The 17,322-nt window shown below is 41.1% G+C and overlaps 1 protein-coding gene across 1 annotated transcript; it reads right to left on the bottom strand.

The window, feature by feature from the left end:
• Positions 1 to 637: 637 nt before the first annotated feature.
• LOC114616523 (oligosaccharyltransferase complex subunit OSTC) lies at positions 638 to 14,499 on the bottom strand. The gene is made up of 4 exons (XM_028761965.1): positions 14,320 to 14,499; positions 9,444 to 9,537; positions 7,074 to 7,271; positions 638 to 1,202 (listed from the first exon to the last, which is right to left on the bottom strand). The coding sequence occupies exons 1-4, from the start codon at positions 14,456 to 14,458 to the stop codon at positions 1,184 to 1,186; spliced, it is 450 nt and encodes a 149-aa protein (XP_028617798.1). The 5' UTR covers positions 14,459 to 14,499; the 3' UTR covers positions 638 to 1,183.
• Between the last annotated feature and the right edge of the window lie 2,823 nt (positions 14,500 to 17,322).

Genomic DNA, 17,322 nt, shown 5'->3' with positions numbered 1-17,322 from the left:
TGGACATGGCGAGGGCTAGGGCAGCCATATAGTGGGAGAAAATAGTGGAGACCAGAAAGAGAACAGAGACAGAGGTAGAGAAAGTGAGAAGGGGTTGGGGAGCAGGACACTAGGTCAGGGGTGGGGGGTGGGGCTCTGGACTGTGGAACAAGTACTGGTGACTAGGGACTGAGGGCGCCTGGACACATGGGCTTGGGTCAGCAGCAGCAGGTACGTCAATGGAGGCATATGTAAGAGATAAGGGAAGTGGCTCCTTCTGGCGGACAGGAACAGGTTGCACAACTTCCCGAGGAATGCTGGCTTTTATCTAAATGCCAGAAACTCTCCTCCAGTGAAGGTTGTCTGCCCATTTGCTAGGGAGAAGAGGGCACTTGTGGACCTGACACCTAACAATACAGTTAAAGATCTTGGTTGTGCCCAAGGAACAACACAAGGAACTTACTGACTTACAGATCAAAAAGTTAATTCAGTTAGGCTAGTTTTGGTAGCATATTTGATCCCAGCACTCAGAAAGCAGAGGCAGGTCGATCTCTTAAGAGTTCAAGGCCAGCCTGGTCTATATAACAAATTCTAGGCCAGACAGGGTTAGTAGACCCTGTCTCAGAAACAAAACAACAAAAGCACACACTCTAAAATGTTAATTAGAAAAATCATTTATTTCTGCTCCTTGCATACATCACGTTGTCCAGGAAACAAGTCTCCCACATGCATCTGAAATGCAGAGTACCACACACACCGTTTCAAGACAAAGCACCACTGCAGGAACTGGCCAGTTGTCCAAATATCTCAGCTCTCACAATGTATTTCTTGATTTGCATTAATTTCTGAAAATCAGAAATATGTTCAAAAAACTGATGATGGGTTTTCAAAAAATAATCACTTTATTCAATACCAAAGTTTTAAGAGGAGTATATTTTCTTTAAGAAATAAAAAACTAAGAAAAAAAATGCCGTTTAACATAGCTGGTACATAAGGATGGGTCATCAGGAAAAATACTGTAGTGAACTTGTCTCTGCGACCGTGACTTCCAGTCCTAGCTTTGCTGTGCTTGCTAGGGTGCCACTCAATGCAGTGTTCACGCTGCTCTTCATTCTTTTCCACATTGCACAAGGGAGTGGTTCAGCCTTTAGAACTTTATTAACAGGAGCAAATCCGGGAGGCACTGATTTCTTCTGAAAAGGTACTAGCCCATCAGGTAGCCCCTGCAGAGACAGAAGTCATCAACACAAAAGGTGACCAGGAAGCAACCACTCAAACGTGCCTGCCTACTAGGAATCTGATGACAATCCCCAACATCACTGCCATTCCTCATCATCACCCTTGGTTCATGATAACACATAACTAGGCTTCCTGTTCTCTTTCCTCTGAAAACATCACAGCGATATGCAAAATAACATACAATTATACATGAAGATGCAGAAAAATGAAGATTACAAATATAAAGCCAAAGTTAACAGACAGAATCAATCTTTGGACTCTCAAAATTATAACAAAAATCAAACCTTTTTATGGAAACTAGCTTGGATTCCAAAGCCCGTCATACTAGAGGAGGCACTGGGAAAGCCAGGAATAGCATGCCTGGAGCTGATCCTGAGTCCCCAAACTGCAAAGATATCGATCTGCCTCTGTTGGAAGTGTCCAGAAAACAGATGCAGTCTTAAGCTGTGCCTAAAGATGACACCAAAGCTGAAGCTGCTTTCATTGAAGGTGTAGCAGACCCCAAAGCCCCTTTAAGGAACTGAATGTGGTACTCAGGTCCCAACCAGGCCTTCTGCGATGAGCTCCTGAAATCTACCACCAAGGGGAAATGTGCAGGATCAGAACAAAACTCTGAAAAATGCTGTGCTACTAGCCACACTACCAAATGACTGACTACACAGTACTCACTGAGACTCCCAGAGTGTCCCCTCTGTGATGGGCCCTTACTATTCACTGGGTTAGTCTGACCAAACATCACTCAGTTTTCTCGTGTATCATGGCCACTCCTGGAATTATTTGGTCCTTTCTTATAGACCACACAATTTTGTAATCCATAGTTATTATATTCAGGCTAATGAGAATTCTACAAATAAATACAATCTAAACAAACCAAGAACTCAAAAACACAATCAAAGCCAGTAAAAACAGTCCAGTAGGTAAGACTGCTTGCTGCCCAAAATGACCTGAGCTCAGTACCAGGGGCCAACATGGAGGAAGAGGAGAACCAGTTCCCTCTATCCTCTGACCTATACATATGCCATGTCACATGCTCCCCTACACACATGCACACACACAAATAGATTTAATTAAAAACAACCTACATACAGAAACCATGAAGTACTGCTTTTCTCTTCCGGCAACCATTATCTCCACAATCACTCAGTCCCTTCTTAAGGCACATTAAGGCAGGAACTGGGCTGGGTTAGCACTGACAGGAGTAGGGCATGATTACACATAATCCTTGCAATAGTCCTAAGAGGGTACTGGGCTCGGGTGTAGCTCAGTGGAGAGCATCTGACTAGATGAGAGAGGCTTTGGGCTCCAGCCCCAGCACTGCCAAAAAGAAGGCAAAAGCATGTGTGAAATAAAGTAAATGGTTCCTCAGTTTATATTTTAAAAAAGCATTTGTGTGTCGTGTGTGTGTGTTTATGTGTGTGTGTATGTGTGTGTGTGTGTGTATGTGTGTGCATGTATACCATGAGACGAAACTATCTCCTTCTACCAAGTGAGTTTTGAGGCTGGAGCCCAGTTTGTCAGGCAGCAGAGGAGCCTTTACCTGCTGAGCCAGCCTGCCAGCCCTAATCTTATTTTATATCCAAGAGTCCGACACTGCATGGGGCTGTTCACTGGTCCACACGCTAGACCAGGAAAGAGCAGAAATGGCATTAGGCAGTGTCCCCATGCCTACCCCTATCATCTTCTCCAGTATCCTAGAAACAATCCCACCTCACTTACAGAAGCAGTAGTGGTTTATTTCTCTCTTTTTGGCACTGTGATCAAACTCCAAACTCTAAGATTGTTCCGAACAACAACAACACATTATACTTAGTGGCACATAAAACACTTTTTCCCTTAACCTGCCAGTCTCTAGAGTAGTGCATTGCTAACTTTACTGAGCAGATCTGGAATCTGAAACAAGTTCATAGAACCAATCCAAAGTCTAGGAGCTCCTGGAGGCAGATTCCCCAGCCGCTTCCTCTACTACAAACTGAACACAGCTACTAAGTACAGCGTACATCTGGATAACCTAATACTCCTCACATGTGGTGTATAGGTGTGTGTCACTGTAGTCTGTAAATATGTACAATTACTGTCTCAATTACAATAAAACGTATTAAAAGAGGCTATCTATTTTCTCACAATACAGACTAACCAGCCAAGCCCCAAGAGAAAAAAAAGCCTAAAACAGGCACACACTGACAACCAAGAAAAGTGTCAGTAACACTGAAGCATAAAGAAAATCTTAGAAGTAGTATTATGTATAAATACAAGTTGAAATCACCCTAAGGCACTGAGGCAAATTTACACTTCATGCTCACACTGTCCGGCTGTACTGGGGACAAATTGGGCATGGGTAACTCAGAAGACTGAAGCAAGGGGGGTCACTCAAGGTCATGAGCTTATAACCAACTGGGTTAACACACTGAACTTACAGCTCAGAAATGAAAAAATATATACTATTTTCTGAGTGTAAATGTTTAAGATGATAATAAAATTTAAGTACTTTAGACGAGATTTTGAGGTTTTGTTGTTGTTGTTGTTGTTGTTTTTTGAAACAGTGTCCCACGTATCCCAGGTGGTTTCAAACTTGCTATAGTTGAAGCTGGGCTTGAACTCCTGGTTCCTCCACCTCCACTTCTCAAATGCAGGAATTACATGTGTGTAACACCACAGCACAGCTTTGAAAGAAGAATGTCTCAGTGCTATGGGAAGCACCAGTCTCCCCCTATAGCAGACTCTACCAGGCTGTGGTGAAGTATCCCTATCGGGCAGAGAAAAGAACAGCTGGAGTGTCCAGGTTTTCATACAAGGCTGGGTGCACATGCTCCCTCTGACAGAAGACAGAAGCCTACAGGACTCCACAGCCACACAGACCCTTAGCTGACAAAGGCCCCATGAGAGCTGAGTTGGGCTATGACTCCAGGATCAGCAGCCTCACTAGCACAGCATAGACATCCCAGGCAGAGGACAGACTAACACATGGACATGTGAAATACTAACAGATTAGCACGACCAATGCATGATGCCGAGAGACTCTGGATGACAAACGTACACCACAGTCACGGGATGTGTACACTTTGGACACTGTTGGGACATGTGGCCCTGTTGGAAGAAGCATGACACTGAGGGCAGGCTTTGGGAGTTTAGAGACCCGTGGCACTCACTCCCAGCACTCTGCTTTGTGTTTGTAGTTGAAGGTGTGTCTGAGTTCTCAGCTTCTAGCTCCTGCCACCATGCTCCACCGTCATGGACGTTTACCTCTGGAGCCCGAAGCCGGTCATGGTGAATTATTATAGCCATGGAACAAGAACTAAGATAGATGCTTAATAGAGCTCTCTACAGAATAAATTAGATTACGAAGGTAACCTCTGTATTTGGCTTGCCAGAGGTAAAATCAGAATATATTAAAAATTCTATCACCTTCAAATTAAGCCAGAACTACTTGTTTCTTTAGCAAATGCTTCTGAATTTCAAATTAACAACCTCAATTGGAATTACGTATTTCTACAAACCAATAATTTACCTTTCTTCTAAAAACATTTAAATTTTCTGAATCCCAATAATCTTTATGGCTTCCAGTGTACTGTTTTTATACTCTTGAGTGTGAATGAGGGGTCTCTAATTCTTGTGCTTCTCGTGGATGCTTTTCCTTCTGTTGGTTTGTCTGTACAACTTCAGTGCAATGGTTTTATCTTATTATACTTTATTTGATTTTAATATTATCTCTTAGAAACCTGTTCTTTTCTAATGAAGACAGAAAGGGAGGGGCTCCAGGTAGGAGAGGAGGTGTGGAGGAACTGGGAGGAACAGAGGGTGGGAAAACTGTTATCAGGATATATTATGTGAGAAAAGAGTTTATTTTCAATAAAAAGGAAAAATCTTTAAATAATATTACATTAAAACATGCAATCCAGATGACCAAAGAGCATACAGAGGCTGGACCGAGGCCCCTACACATTTGTAGCAGATGTGCATCTTGGTCTTCCTATGGGTCCTCTAACGACTGAGGCTGTCTCTGACTCAGCTGCCTGACATTGGATCCCCCTTCCCTAACTGAACTACCTAGCTGGGCCTCAGTGGGAAAGGATGCACTTAGATCTGTGGTTAGATGTCCCAAGATGGGGTGGTACCATGGGGGGGGGGCTCCCCCTTCTCTGAAGAGGGAAAGAGGTAATGGGGAGGGGGATTTATAAGCGTGGGACTGGGAGGAGGGCGGGGAAATTGGGGTGTTAAATAAATAAGTAAATAGATTGGAAAAAAAAAAAAGACCCAATCCAAGCTGGTCCCACACCTTTGATCCAACACTCAGAAGGCAGATCCCTGTGAGTTCAAGGCCAGCAAGGGATACACAGAAAGAAACTGTCTCAAAAACAAAACACAATCCTTTCTCCTATCTTATGGGACAGTACTTCCTGTCTAAGGCTTAATGGGTTTTCTTCATGCAGGCTGAAATCTGTATCCAAAATGCGTGGGACCAGATGTGCTTGTTATTCCTTCCGTCCTTCCTTCCTTCGGTGTGTATGGCACCTGTGTATGTATGTTTGTGTGTATGTGTACACGGGCAGTGCTGGCTGGCCAGTGAGCCCCAGACATCAGCCTGTCTCTGCTCCCCAGCATCAGATTGAGACATGCATCCTCATCCCAGCTTTTACATGGCAACCAGGAATATGAACTTGGGGCCTCATGCTATGAAGCAACACTTTACTTGCTGAGCCATCTCCCTAACTGAGATTTCTTTATCTTCTAATATTTGCATATTTAAGAAGATACTTTAGGGATGGGACCTCAATGTAAACATTCATTTATAGGAACTGGGCATATAGCATAGTGGCAGAATATACCTGCCTGTCCTGACTCATTTTATGTCAACTTGACACAAACTAGAGTGTCATCTGAAAGGAGGGAACCTCAGTTGAAAAAAAAAAATGCCTCTCTAAGGTTGGGCTGGAGGCAAGACTATAGGGAATTTTCTTAATTAGTAACTGATATGAGAGGGTCCAGCCTATTGCGAGTGTGGCCATCCCTGAGCTAGTGGTCTTGGGTTCTGTAGAAAAGGAAGCTGAACAAGCCATGAGGGTAAGCAGCACTCCTCCATGTCCTCTGCATCTGCTCCTGTCTCCAGGTTCCTTCATGTTTGAGTTTCTACCTTGATTGCCCTCAATGGACTAAGATATATAATTAAACACACTCTTTCCCCCTCAAGCTGCCTTTGGTCAAGATGTTTATCAAAGCCACAGTAACTCTAGACAATGTCTAACACGCATAATGGCTCTGAAGTTTCCAGCACTGCAAAACTCCAATCACAAACCAAACCAAAGGAATCGTTTGTGTTTTATGAATCTTGTCCATGTATCCAAAGAGTTCTTTTATACAGTATTTTTAACAATTCTGTCATGAGACAAGGTTTCATGGAGTAGCATTTTCCACTGTGGCATCATGCCAGCTGACAAAATATTTTGCTTTTCAGTTAGAAATAAGCAACTTATACCAATAATGAAGTAACAACCGCAGCCCATGGCTTGACATATCCTCTTTACTCTCATTATTATTACTGGAATCTGATACAGTAACCAGAAAGCCCATCACAGAAAAACAAGTTCCCTCCAGTCAGTGGGGCTGAGGCAGCAGGCAGAACCAAACTCTCATCAACACGCATGGGGAGAAAGTCGGGAAGCCAGGAAGACCTCCTGGTCTCAGCTTTATTGTAACTGTAGTTATGACCCGAGGCAAGTCACAAATTTCTTTAGTTCTTGGATATTTTTCACATTTAAATGAGTATTAAATTAAATCTATGAATTTATGTTGTCCTAGTAATTATTATACCAATTCATAACAAAAGTTAAACTGCTTATTATACAAAGTATTTTACTTACGGCAATTTCATTCTCATGAATACTCTAGCCATGAAGAAACTCAGTAGGACACAGACGAAGCCAATGAAAAGGAGAAGAAATCTATTGAGTTTTGGTATATTTGGTGCATTGGATCGGTCCAGGATTATGAAACCTAAACCTCCCATTGTAAACAGAAAGCTGGACGCAAGCCCTTCCATAATATACTGTCCGTTTACTCTGAAAAACAAAACCACAGCAAAGAAAATGAACATTACTAGAAAATTAATGTTTTTTTTCCTTTAGGTTGAAATCCTTGTTTCTGTTTTATGTTAAACCAATTTGTGCTGACATTTTATTCTTACCCTTACAACTACTGATTATGCTTTTAGTCATCTTTTCATTCATTCAACAGATTATTTACTGAGAAGCTTATGACACAGCAAGCATAGATTCTAGGTATACAACAATGTACAAAACAAGTAAAAACCTGTCTTGGCTGGGGATGTAGTTCATTGGGAGAACTTACCCAGCACAAACACATTCAAGGTTTAGCCCAAGCACCACAAAAAATAAAACAATAAAACCTAGTCATCATGTAGCTTTCTTTAAGAGTTTTAAAAAGCATCAACTAACAAAACTGTCTCGAAAAATCAATACACATATTAGTTATTTTAAAAGTTAAACATCTTTGGGCTGGACAGATGTGGTCAAAAGCACTGATTGCTCTTCCAGAGGTCCTGAGTTCAATTCCCAGCAACCACATGGTGCCTCAGAACCATCTGCAATGGGGTCTGAAGAGTGCAATATTGTACTCATATACATAAAATAAATAAGTAAATCACTAAAAAAAAAAAAAAAAGAAATTTCTCATTTCAAAGTGAAGTATTTTTAAAGCATGAATTCTTAACTAAGACCCCATGACCCAACAACATCTCCAGCAATCTGCAAACCCTTACATGTAAACTTGTGTGTGCTTGTATCTGATTTTCCTTTTTTAAAATATTTTATTAGTTTTTATTGTTTCATGCATATTTGTATGTGATTTTTTAGGGGGGCAAATATGCATGGCATGCATGTGGAGGTCCTGGGACTGAACTACTGAACCCAGGCTTTCAAGATTGGCATCACGTGCCCTTCCCTGATGAGCTGAGCGAGCTCAACAACCTGTATCTGACACAGTATGTTGAATTCTTAGAGAAAGCAAATTTCTGTCCAAGAGATGGTTATCAACTGCTATTAATAAAGAAGGTATATCATATTTTTCATTTAACTGATTTCATTGAAAACATAATATTTAAAAAAAACATAACATGATACCATATTCCAAATTCAACAATGCAGGAAAAAGTCCTATGGAGCCATCAATATAGCTCACCAGGAAGGAGCACTTGATGCCGCATCTGAAGACCTGAGTTCAGTGTCTACACTCTACATGGTGAAAGGCAAGAGCAAACTTGCAGGTTGTCTCTGACCTCTACTATGGTATGGTGTACACAACACAATGTAATTTTTAAAGTGCTAAAGAAATAAAAAAAGATACTTTGAAAAGTTTCCCTAAAATCGTATTTGTCAGTTTAACTCCCACCCCAGGGAAGCACAATAAACCTCTCAGGAACAGTCTATGTATATAATAATACAAATGTAAATACACCTTGCTTTAGGGGGCTACACATCAAGTGGGCTCCAGACAGCAATGGGCTCAGCACTGCCCAGGTTAATCAAACCATGCTAGAATGTGTTTCCTTGGTGAAATGGAATTCATAAGCTCTCAAAATTGTTTATTTACAGTAACAGTATTTGGGAGTCCATAATCTTGTTTTGTAAAGTGTCCACATAGTTATCACAAAGGGTCATTCCTTGCCTACACACGAGACCCCAGAGTTGCTCTCCAGGACCTAAATAACCAAATAACTTGGGCCTGTAGACCACATGGTTTATGTCACTCAGCTCAGCTTAAGAACAGCTATAATTAATCAATTAGGCACTCTGTGATGCAATCAACTAGTGTCTAGTATTTATATGGTAATATAAATAGGTTTGCTAATTCCCATAAAATGTTACCAAAAATGACTGTAGTTTGCTGACCCCAGAATAGTCTGTCATTTTTATTTTAAATCAACCTTTAGGTTGGTGATCTACCAATCACTAAGATATACCTTACTGTCTAATAAATTAATAATACAGTTCTACTTCTATGTTCTTGCCTTGTTTTATAAGGATGTCACATTTTAAAACAAATGCTTCTAAACGCAGATAAGTCCCACAGCATTTTTACCATATTTCATTTGCATTGCCTTAGGAGTTACAGTCATATACCATCTACCACGCTCTGCTTTCTACCTTTGAATAATGAGGCATGCCAACAACCTTCTTTCCCATCACCAAGTTGTACAAAACGGTATCTTTTACCTGTAAGCCAAGAAAGCTACTGGTCTCTGATGGCCATGTTCATCAGTCATTGAGCCAACACTTGGAGGTTCAACAATAACATCATAGATTATTCCTAAACGAAAGACAACAGTACAAACTAGATTTCTCATAGGTCTCTAGTTTTAATTGCCTCTAATTACATTTAAATGGGACTTACCTATACATAAAGAAGCCTGCTTTGATTGTATTATTATAATCAAAGAAGATCCAGATAGTCTGATTTTTAGTGTGGTGGTTTCAAATAGCTGTGACTCCCATAGATTCGTATGTTAAAATGTTTGGCCACAGGAAGTGGTGCATTAGGAGGTGTGTTCATTGGAGGAGGTGTGCCCTTGCCAGAGGAAGTGTGTCACTGTGGAGGTGGGCTTTGAGGTCTTAAATGCTCAAGCTACGCCCAGTGTAAAACACACAGAGTTTTCTGCTGCCTGCTGATCAAGATGTAGAATTTTCAGCTCCTTCAGCACCATGTCTACCTGTAGGCTGCCATGCTTCTTACCATAAGGATAATGGACTGAACCTTTGAAACTATAAGCCAGTCCCAATTAAATGTTTTCTTTTATAAGAGTTGCCTTGTTCATGATGTCTCTTCAGAGCAATGTTTAGAATGGCATCTAAACAATATTATCTCTCAAGGAAGTGCCAGGTTCACAAAAGAAACTCACTAACACAAGCTAATACTATAGAACAGCAGTTCTCGACCTGAAGATCTCAAACTCCCACAGGGTCACATATCCTGCAGATGTCCTGCCTATCAGATACTTACAATTCCTAACAACAAAGTTACAGCTATGAAATATCAATGAAACAGTTTTATGGTTGGAGTCAGTGCAGCATGAGGAGGTGCATTAAGGGTCGAAGCAGCGTTAAGAAGGTGAAGAAGCCCTGCTCTAGAATGACTCCACAAGGGAGCGCAATACTACAGTTCTACTTAGCACACAAAATAAAGCCACATACCCTTGAATTCACTTCTGCAAACCGAGAGAGGCCTAAGGAAATGTTCTTGCTCTTTCTTTTTGGTTGGTTGAGAGGGGTTCTCATTCTGTAGCCTGGCATAGAACTCACTTTACAATCCAGGAGGCCTCAAACTTGTCTCCCTGCCTCAGCCTCCTGAGGACTGGGATAGTCACTTACTCAGCCAATGATCAATAATGTTCAGCAACATTTTCAGTTTCCACTGAGGGCTACAATCTCTTACCTTCCCACTTTTTCTTTTCCCCAAGGTTTCTCTGTGTATCCCTGACTGTCCTAGAACTCTGGCTGTTTCGGAAGCAGGTTGGCTTCCAACTCTGCCTCCAGAGTGCTGTGATTAAAGGCCGGCACCACTTGGCTCCCACCATTAAACAGCCTCAACTCCAGCTTTTCCTATTCAGTAGCAGGCCTGTCCCCTTCACTGTAGCCTGACCAAAGAATCACAGGATCCCCTTACCTTTCCCCTGACAAATGTACAAGGGCTGGCTGGCACCTGCATTCACTCGCCTCTTCTCTCAGCTACACAAGGAGTCCTTCCTCTCACTCTACTCCCAATTTCCTTCTCAGGAACTTCATTCTTTGAGTAACTTCTTGGTCTTGTCTTTTCAAGCTCTCTGTCCTTATATCAACCCTTCCTTTCTTCCTTCCTTTCTTTAGACCTTCCTAACACTTTTCTGCTTTTCTTAAACACATGGTCTTGGAAAGAATTAAGCAAACTAGCCCTATATGTATCCTGGCCTCTGCCATCCTCAACAGTGCTAAGCCTGCCCATGACCTACAGTTTGCCAAAGTCAAAGGCTTCTTTCTAGTCACGTCTTTCCAGAAACACCTGCTCTAGTTTATAACCTCATTTCTCAAAAGCAAACAAAACAAACTAAACAGACAAAAGGCTAATTAGAACCACTGCAACCCAAGTTAGCATTATAACCTAAATCATAGCTTCTTAAACTGCAGACTGTAACAGGGATCTCACACAACTAACTGTGGAGATTTTTAAAATGCCACCAGTAAAAGGCTCGCGAACTTGCAAGCTGAAAAATGAACTCGGAGTTTCATGTGTGCAGTTGGAGACTTGACTACAGCCTGAACGCAGTACATGCCCTTCACACGGAGCACACGCCCCACTATGCAGTGCCTGAAACATCTGAGCTCAGTCTCCAGATGACTGTATACTATGAATTATGGTTGCTTTCACTATATAGTGCTACACTCACACAATCTGCTCTCCTGAAAACAAGATGTTAAGTAGCAAATTAGTATTGTTAGACTGTATTGTGTATTAGTTTTTTAAATTGCTGTTTGAGTTTCTTTAAAAATTGTTAAATGAATTTTAGCTGTGAATTAGGGCAAAATTTCCAACAATTTCTGAGATGGTCCTAAACATATTTCTTATTTCACAATACATATATATGGGGAAGCAAAGTTCTCAGTATTTGTAATTATAAACCCAAAATATCAGACTCTGAAGAACACCAAAGCTGCTCTCCATCCTGCAGTATCAACTATTCAGCTAAGATTCCATTCTTCATAGAAAACACATAAGCACATCCATCTCATTAGTATGTGAATTTGCTTTCAGCTTTAAGAAATAGCACAACATGCCGGGCAGTGATGGCGCACGCCTTTAATCCCAGAACTTGGGAGGCAGAGGCAGGTGGATTTCTGAGTTCGAGGCCAGCCTGGTCTACAGAGTGAGTTCCAGGACAGCCAGGGCTACACAGAGAAACCCTGTCTCGAAAAACCAAAAAAAAAAAAAAAAAAAGAAGAAGAAGAAGAAGAGAAGGAGGAGGAGGAAAGAAAGAGAAAGAAAGAAAGAAAGAAAGAAAGAAAGAAAGAAAGAAAGAAAGAGCGAGCACAACAGGGGGTGGAGAGATGGCTCAGAGGATAAGAGTACTAACTGCTCTTTCAGAGGACCTAAGTTCAATCCCAGCAACCACATGGTGGCTTATAACCATCTAAGATAAGATCTAGTGTCCCCTTCTGAGTGGCAGGCATAAATGCATATGTACGTGTATACATTAAAAAAAAAAAAAAAAAAACCTAGCACAATTGTGTATCTACCAAATTGTTGTAAAGTAAGTTTACTAGTTACTATCAGTAGAAGCTTGACATTTTACCTATTTTATATGCCTATTTACCCAAGGTTGTTCAAAAATCTATCAGGAAAAGTTGGGTCACATAGGAGGAAAAACGCCAGAAGCCCTGATCTAAGTAAACAAGACACCTCACTGGTCTCCTGGTCCCACGTTTGTCCATACTTTTTTTTTTTTCTTTTCTAGTATGACCCTTGTAAGCATCCAAACTCAGACTAACACACGTCATTTCTTCAGGAAACACACTGGAATGAATGCTTCCAACTCTTCTATGTAACAGAAAGCAAGTAAGTGGTATTTAGCATGCCTCCACTACACTCTATGGAGGGCAGAGTAATTATATTTTCTTTGTTGTCATCCCAGCACTGAGTTAACAGAAAATCAGTAACGTTTGTCCTTCTCAGCAACATTGCTTAGGTATATTCAGTTTTTAGAAGCCTGTCCATTCTAGAAGCCAAACAGTAAATGTACAAATCTGTCCTTCCATTTTGACCGAGTGGTTAGAGCAGAGAATTCCTCCAACACCATTTTAAAAATACCCAAACTGTGGCCCAATGGAAAGCTGAGGCTTCTCACAAAAACTGTCTCCAAAGGAAGCAAAAGTCAAGAAACAGACTGGCAAGAATGAACATTTAAGTTCTTAAAACCAAATGCATTAAGTTCCATATTCACTGCTTAATATGCTGAGCAAAAGTTAATGCTCACCAGGTAATAGCTTTTTTTCTTAAACAACAAAAATATCTTTAAAGCGGCGTTTGGCATCTCCGTTAATTTAAGCTCCGTAGAATGTCAACCCTACAGTTAAATACTGTCTCCTACCTCTTCAAATATGCCAAGCAGTCTTAAAACATTTAAACAGTAGCAATGTCTACACACACACACCCTAAAAAAGTTGACCTACTCTTGCTAACCTAAGATCTTTTTAATTTTCTGAATCACATACACTACTTCCTAAATTCCAAAAGCACAAGCCTGAATAAATCCTGGAACTGGCGCTCCCAAGGATGCTGAGACTGCAGACGGACTGCCAACTCACCAATAGGCAAAGCCACACCCTTTGCATTTTTCCTCTGAAGGGATTCGGTGACAGATATCCGAAAAACTCTGCTTTCCTTGTATTTTCTGAGTCCCATTTTCTGCCCTCTAAACAGTAAATGTACAAAATGTGCCCCTTCCATTCTGACCCAGTGGTTGGAGCAGGGAATTTCCTCCAATCCCATCTTTAAAACACCCAAACTGTGGCCCAATGGAAAGCTGAGGCTTCTCACAAAAACTGTCCCCAAAGGAAGCAAAAGTCCACAGCATCTTTTTGCAAGCCTCAATTCCAATCTCACGTACTTCTCAAAAACCGTGGTTTCCGTAAGTTCCTTTTCTCATTTCTATGATTTGGCATAAAGCAACCCAAGCCCCTGGTGTCTGAGCTAACAAACTCAATGGTTGTCAGATCTCTTCCAAGATTCCAGGGGCCACAAGATTAGTTTAAAAGTCTCCTACCACAGAAACACAGTGATTCGAAAATGATGTTCCCAAGTCCCAAACAATGTATAGCAAGTAATAAGAACTAATTGGGCTTGACAACGTATAGCAAGTAATAAGAACTAGCTGGGCTTGACAATTATATTCAACTCGGCTCTCGAAGGAGAGGGTGGGCAAAGAGGAGACCATTGCTCTCCAGAAAAACGCGTGAACCGAGCTCCACTCTGCCAGCAGACCTACGCGGGCCCGGCTCGGCGGCCACGCGCCTCCAGAGCGAGCAGCCTGCGCGCCCACCCGACCCATCACGGCCGAGTTACCTCCGGTAATGAGGAAGTAAGATACCACCACCAGGGCGTACACCGTCATAGCCGACGGCATGTGCACCCAGGGTGGCTTCTTCAGCTTCAGGTTGGGACATTCGAGCACTAAGAACGGGACTCGGTACAGAGTCTCCATGTCCCGAGCGGTAGGGCCAGCCCTCCGGCCTCCAGCCGCCCGGAAACACGCCCGCCTTCCCTAGCTATTGCGCATGCGTGAGCCGAGGACCACAGGTCCGTAAAAGTCAGCAGCAGACAGCATATTTACTGTAGAAAAAAAAGATACCACATTAACCGGATAAGGTATATATATTTAAAAACATATAATAACGGGCGTTCTTAAGCTTCAGTGTGGATTAGAAGCTTTTTTCTTGCTGAGAGATAGTTGTTTATTATATACCTTCCAGGACCTACAAGGCGTCCTACGTGGCCAAGCCAGAGAAGCGGAGAGATTAGCATCCCACTGCCTCGCCCACTTACTGACGCCACGTACTTGGAGGCTGATTGGCTGTTGGAAACTCTAAGTTCACAGGGCTGGAGAATGAATGAAACTTTAGAATTGTGCTCCTTTTTAATATTGGAGGTTAACCCTTGGGGCTTGAAAAAGCTCTAATTCTCTGAGCTTTTTCTCCATGCTGTATAGTGACGCTAATTGGCAATAATTTCCAAAGTAGTATGGTCTCTATAAAAAAACAAAAACAAACAAACCCAGTCTATGCCTAGCACAAACTGTGACAGAACAAAATATTACTCTGGACCATTTGTAGTTCTCTCAGCTTTGTCTCTTCTCAGTAACCCGAGTGTTGGTAAAAAATCACTCAGGCCAAAAATCTTGAAGTCATTCTGGTTTCTCATCTTAATTACCTGCTTAGTAAGGCGCTGGCTTCAGCAGTATAAATACTAAAATTGGAAAGTCCTGCCACCTGGCTACTTCAGGTGTCCTCCTACCAAAGCATCAAATGTAAATAAGAAAAGACTTTACTGGCTAAAGCCAATAATCCTGATCGATCAAGGAAATAACGGGTTGCTATTGTATAATAGCAAGGAGAGGAAAAAATGTATTTGGAATACAGAAGTTCCATTGCGGTGCCTCTTAGTCCCTTTTCCTATGATGAAAAGCTTAAGGAACGTGACAAGCCAATAGAGATAGAAATGTGAACCATTCAGATTTTAAAATTAGGGCCACAGCAGGAGTCAGGGAACTAAAAACATCTACTATTAGTTATTTATGAGCAACAGGAATAAGAACTGTGAACTGGTAGGTGAAAATATATGTATATGTGTATGTATATGTACATATGGCTGTGACCTTTGACAAGGCACAGAAACGATCACCACAACAGTTATAACTATTCTTCCTTATTTTAATGTGAATATTTTATGCAGTCGCTTTATTTTTCTTTCTGTCTCCTACTCCTCTACAACAAGTAAAATAAAATTTACTATTAACATTTGACCTTTCACTACTTATTAGATAACAAAGAAGGAAAAGGAACAGTTATTATCCAAAAATAGAGAAAAGGAGTTTGTTTCTTCTTTGCAGGGAGAAAGTACATTTGAGTTTTATAAAGGGGACATTGCATTTCTAGGCAAGCATGATGCTGCTGTAAAAATTAAGTATTGTTCAAAAACATACATACGGGTAACTTGCCAAACTGGGTCATATTATACTTGTATTTTATTAACTCACAAATCTGGAATGACATTGCCCAGATCCTTTTCACTGCATAATTACTTTTGTTTTTCTTTCTCTTTTTTATCAGGTTCCAGGATAGAACAAAACACCAGCCCTCTGAAAAGTTCTTAATTTGAAGAAACCTCATTAGTTTTAAGACACATTGTTTTTTAAACTAAGATCAATCTTTATTTCTAAAACTTTGAAATACTAAATTGAGAATGGGTGGATTAAATAAATATATGATGAGAAATCAATATAGTGAGATACTGGAGAACCTGTACACGTGATGCCAAAGAAGTCTGTTTTTCCTGAAATGAAGAGATGCTCATAGCAGGTTTGAAATGAAGACAAGCGCCAGGCGGTGGTGGCACACGCCTTTAATCCCAGCACTTGGGAGCCAGAGGCAGGCAGATTTCTGAATTCGAGGACAGCCTGGTCTACACAGTGAGTTCCAGGACAGCCAGAACTACACAGAGAAACCCTGTCTCGAAAAACAAAAAAACAAAACAAAAAAAAAAGAAAAGAAATGAAGACAAGCAGGAATAAAAACAGGCATGTGGAGAACTGACTCATTCGTTGTGTGTATTTTTCAGGCACCGTGCATTGCAGAAAGTCTAAAGGACAATAAAAACAAACATATGTGATGAAATTATAGATTATGCCTTTTCCAAAATTGCAAGTATTACCAATTACATAGGAACAACATTTGTATGTAATATGTATATTAATTTTATGTTTAAAAGTTTAAAGAGTTCCCAGTTATAACATGGCAGTTACTTTCTGGTTTCAATATCAGCTGTGTTCTCTAAACTAGGTTATAGTATAGTATAGGTCTTCTTGTATTCTAGTGATGGTGGATATTTGTTATGGTCAGAAACTCGGTGTCATAAGTTCAGGGACCCATTAGCTATGTGTTGACTAGGTCAGTGAATGAGCCTCTTCTATTGCTTGAGACTCTTCAGCGTGTCACCTGACAATTGTGCTTCCTTCGTATATTTTTTTAAGATTTATTTATTTACTTTACGTATGTACACACTGTAGCTGTTCAGACACCACCAGAAGGTGGCATCGGATCCCGTTACAGATGGTTGTGATAAGCCACCATGTGGTTGCTGGGAATTGAACTCAGGACTATCTGGAAGAACAGACAGTGCTCTTAATCGTTGAGCCATCTCTCCAGCCCCGGAATCTTTGGTTGTTTCCTGCTCTGCATCTCTGGCATCACTAGCCCAGAGACATCATCTCCTGCCTCTGGATCACCCCATGTTTTTTTCTAAGGTGCTATTTCTTTTCTTTTTCTTTTTCTTTTTCTTTTTCTTTTTCTT

The sequence above is a fragment of the Grammomys surdaster genome, unplaced genomic scaffold (assembly GCF_004785775.1).
Source record: "Grammomys surdaster isolate TR1022 unplaced genomic scaffold, NIH_TR_1.0 332368, whole genome shotgun sequence".
Lineage (NCBI taxonomy): Eukaryota > Metazoa > Chordata > Mammalia > Rodentia > Muridae > Grammomys > Grammomys surdaster.
This window is presented reverse-complemented; position numbering and strand designations above follow the sequence as displayed.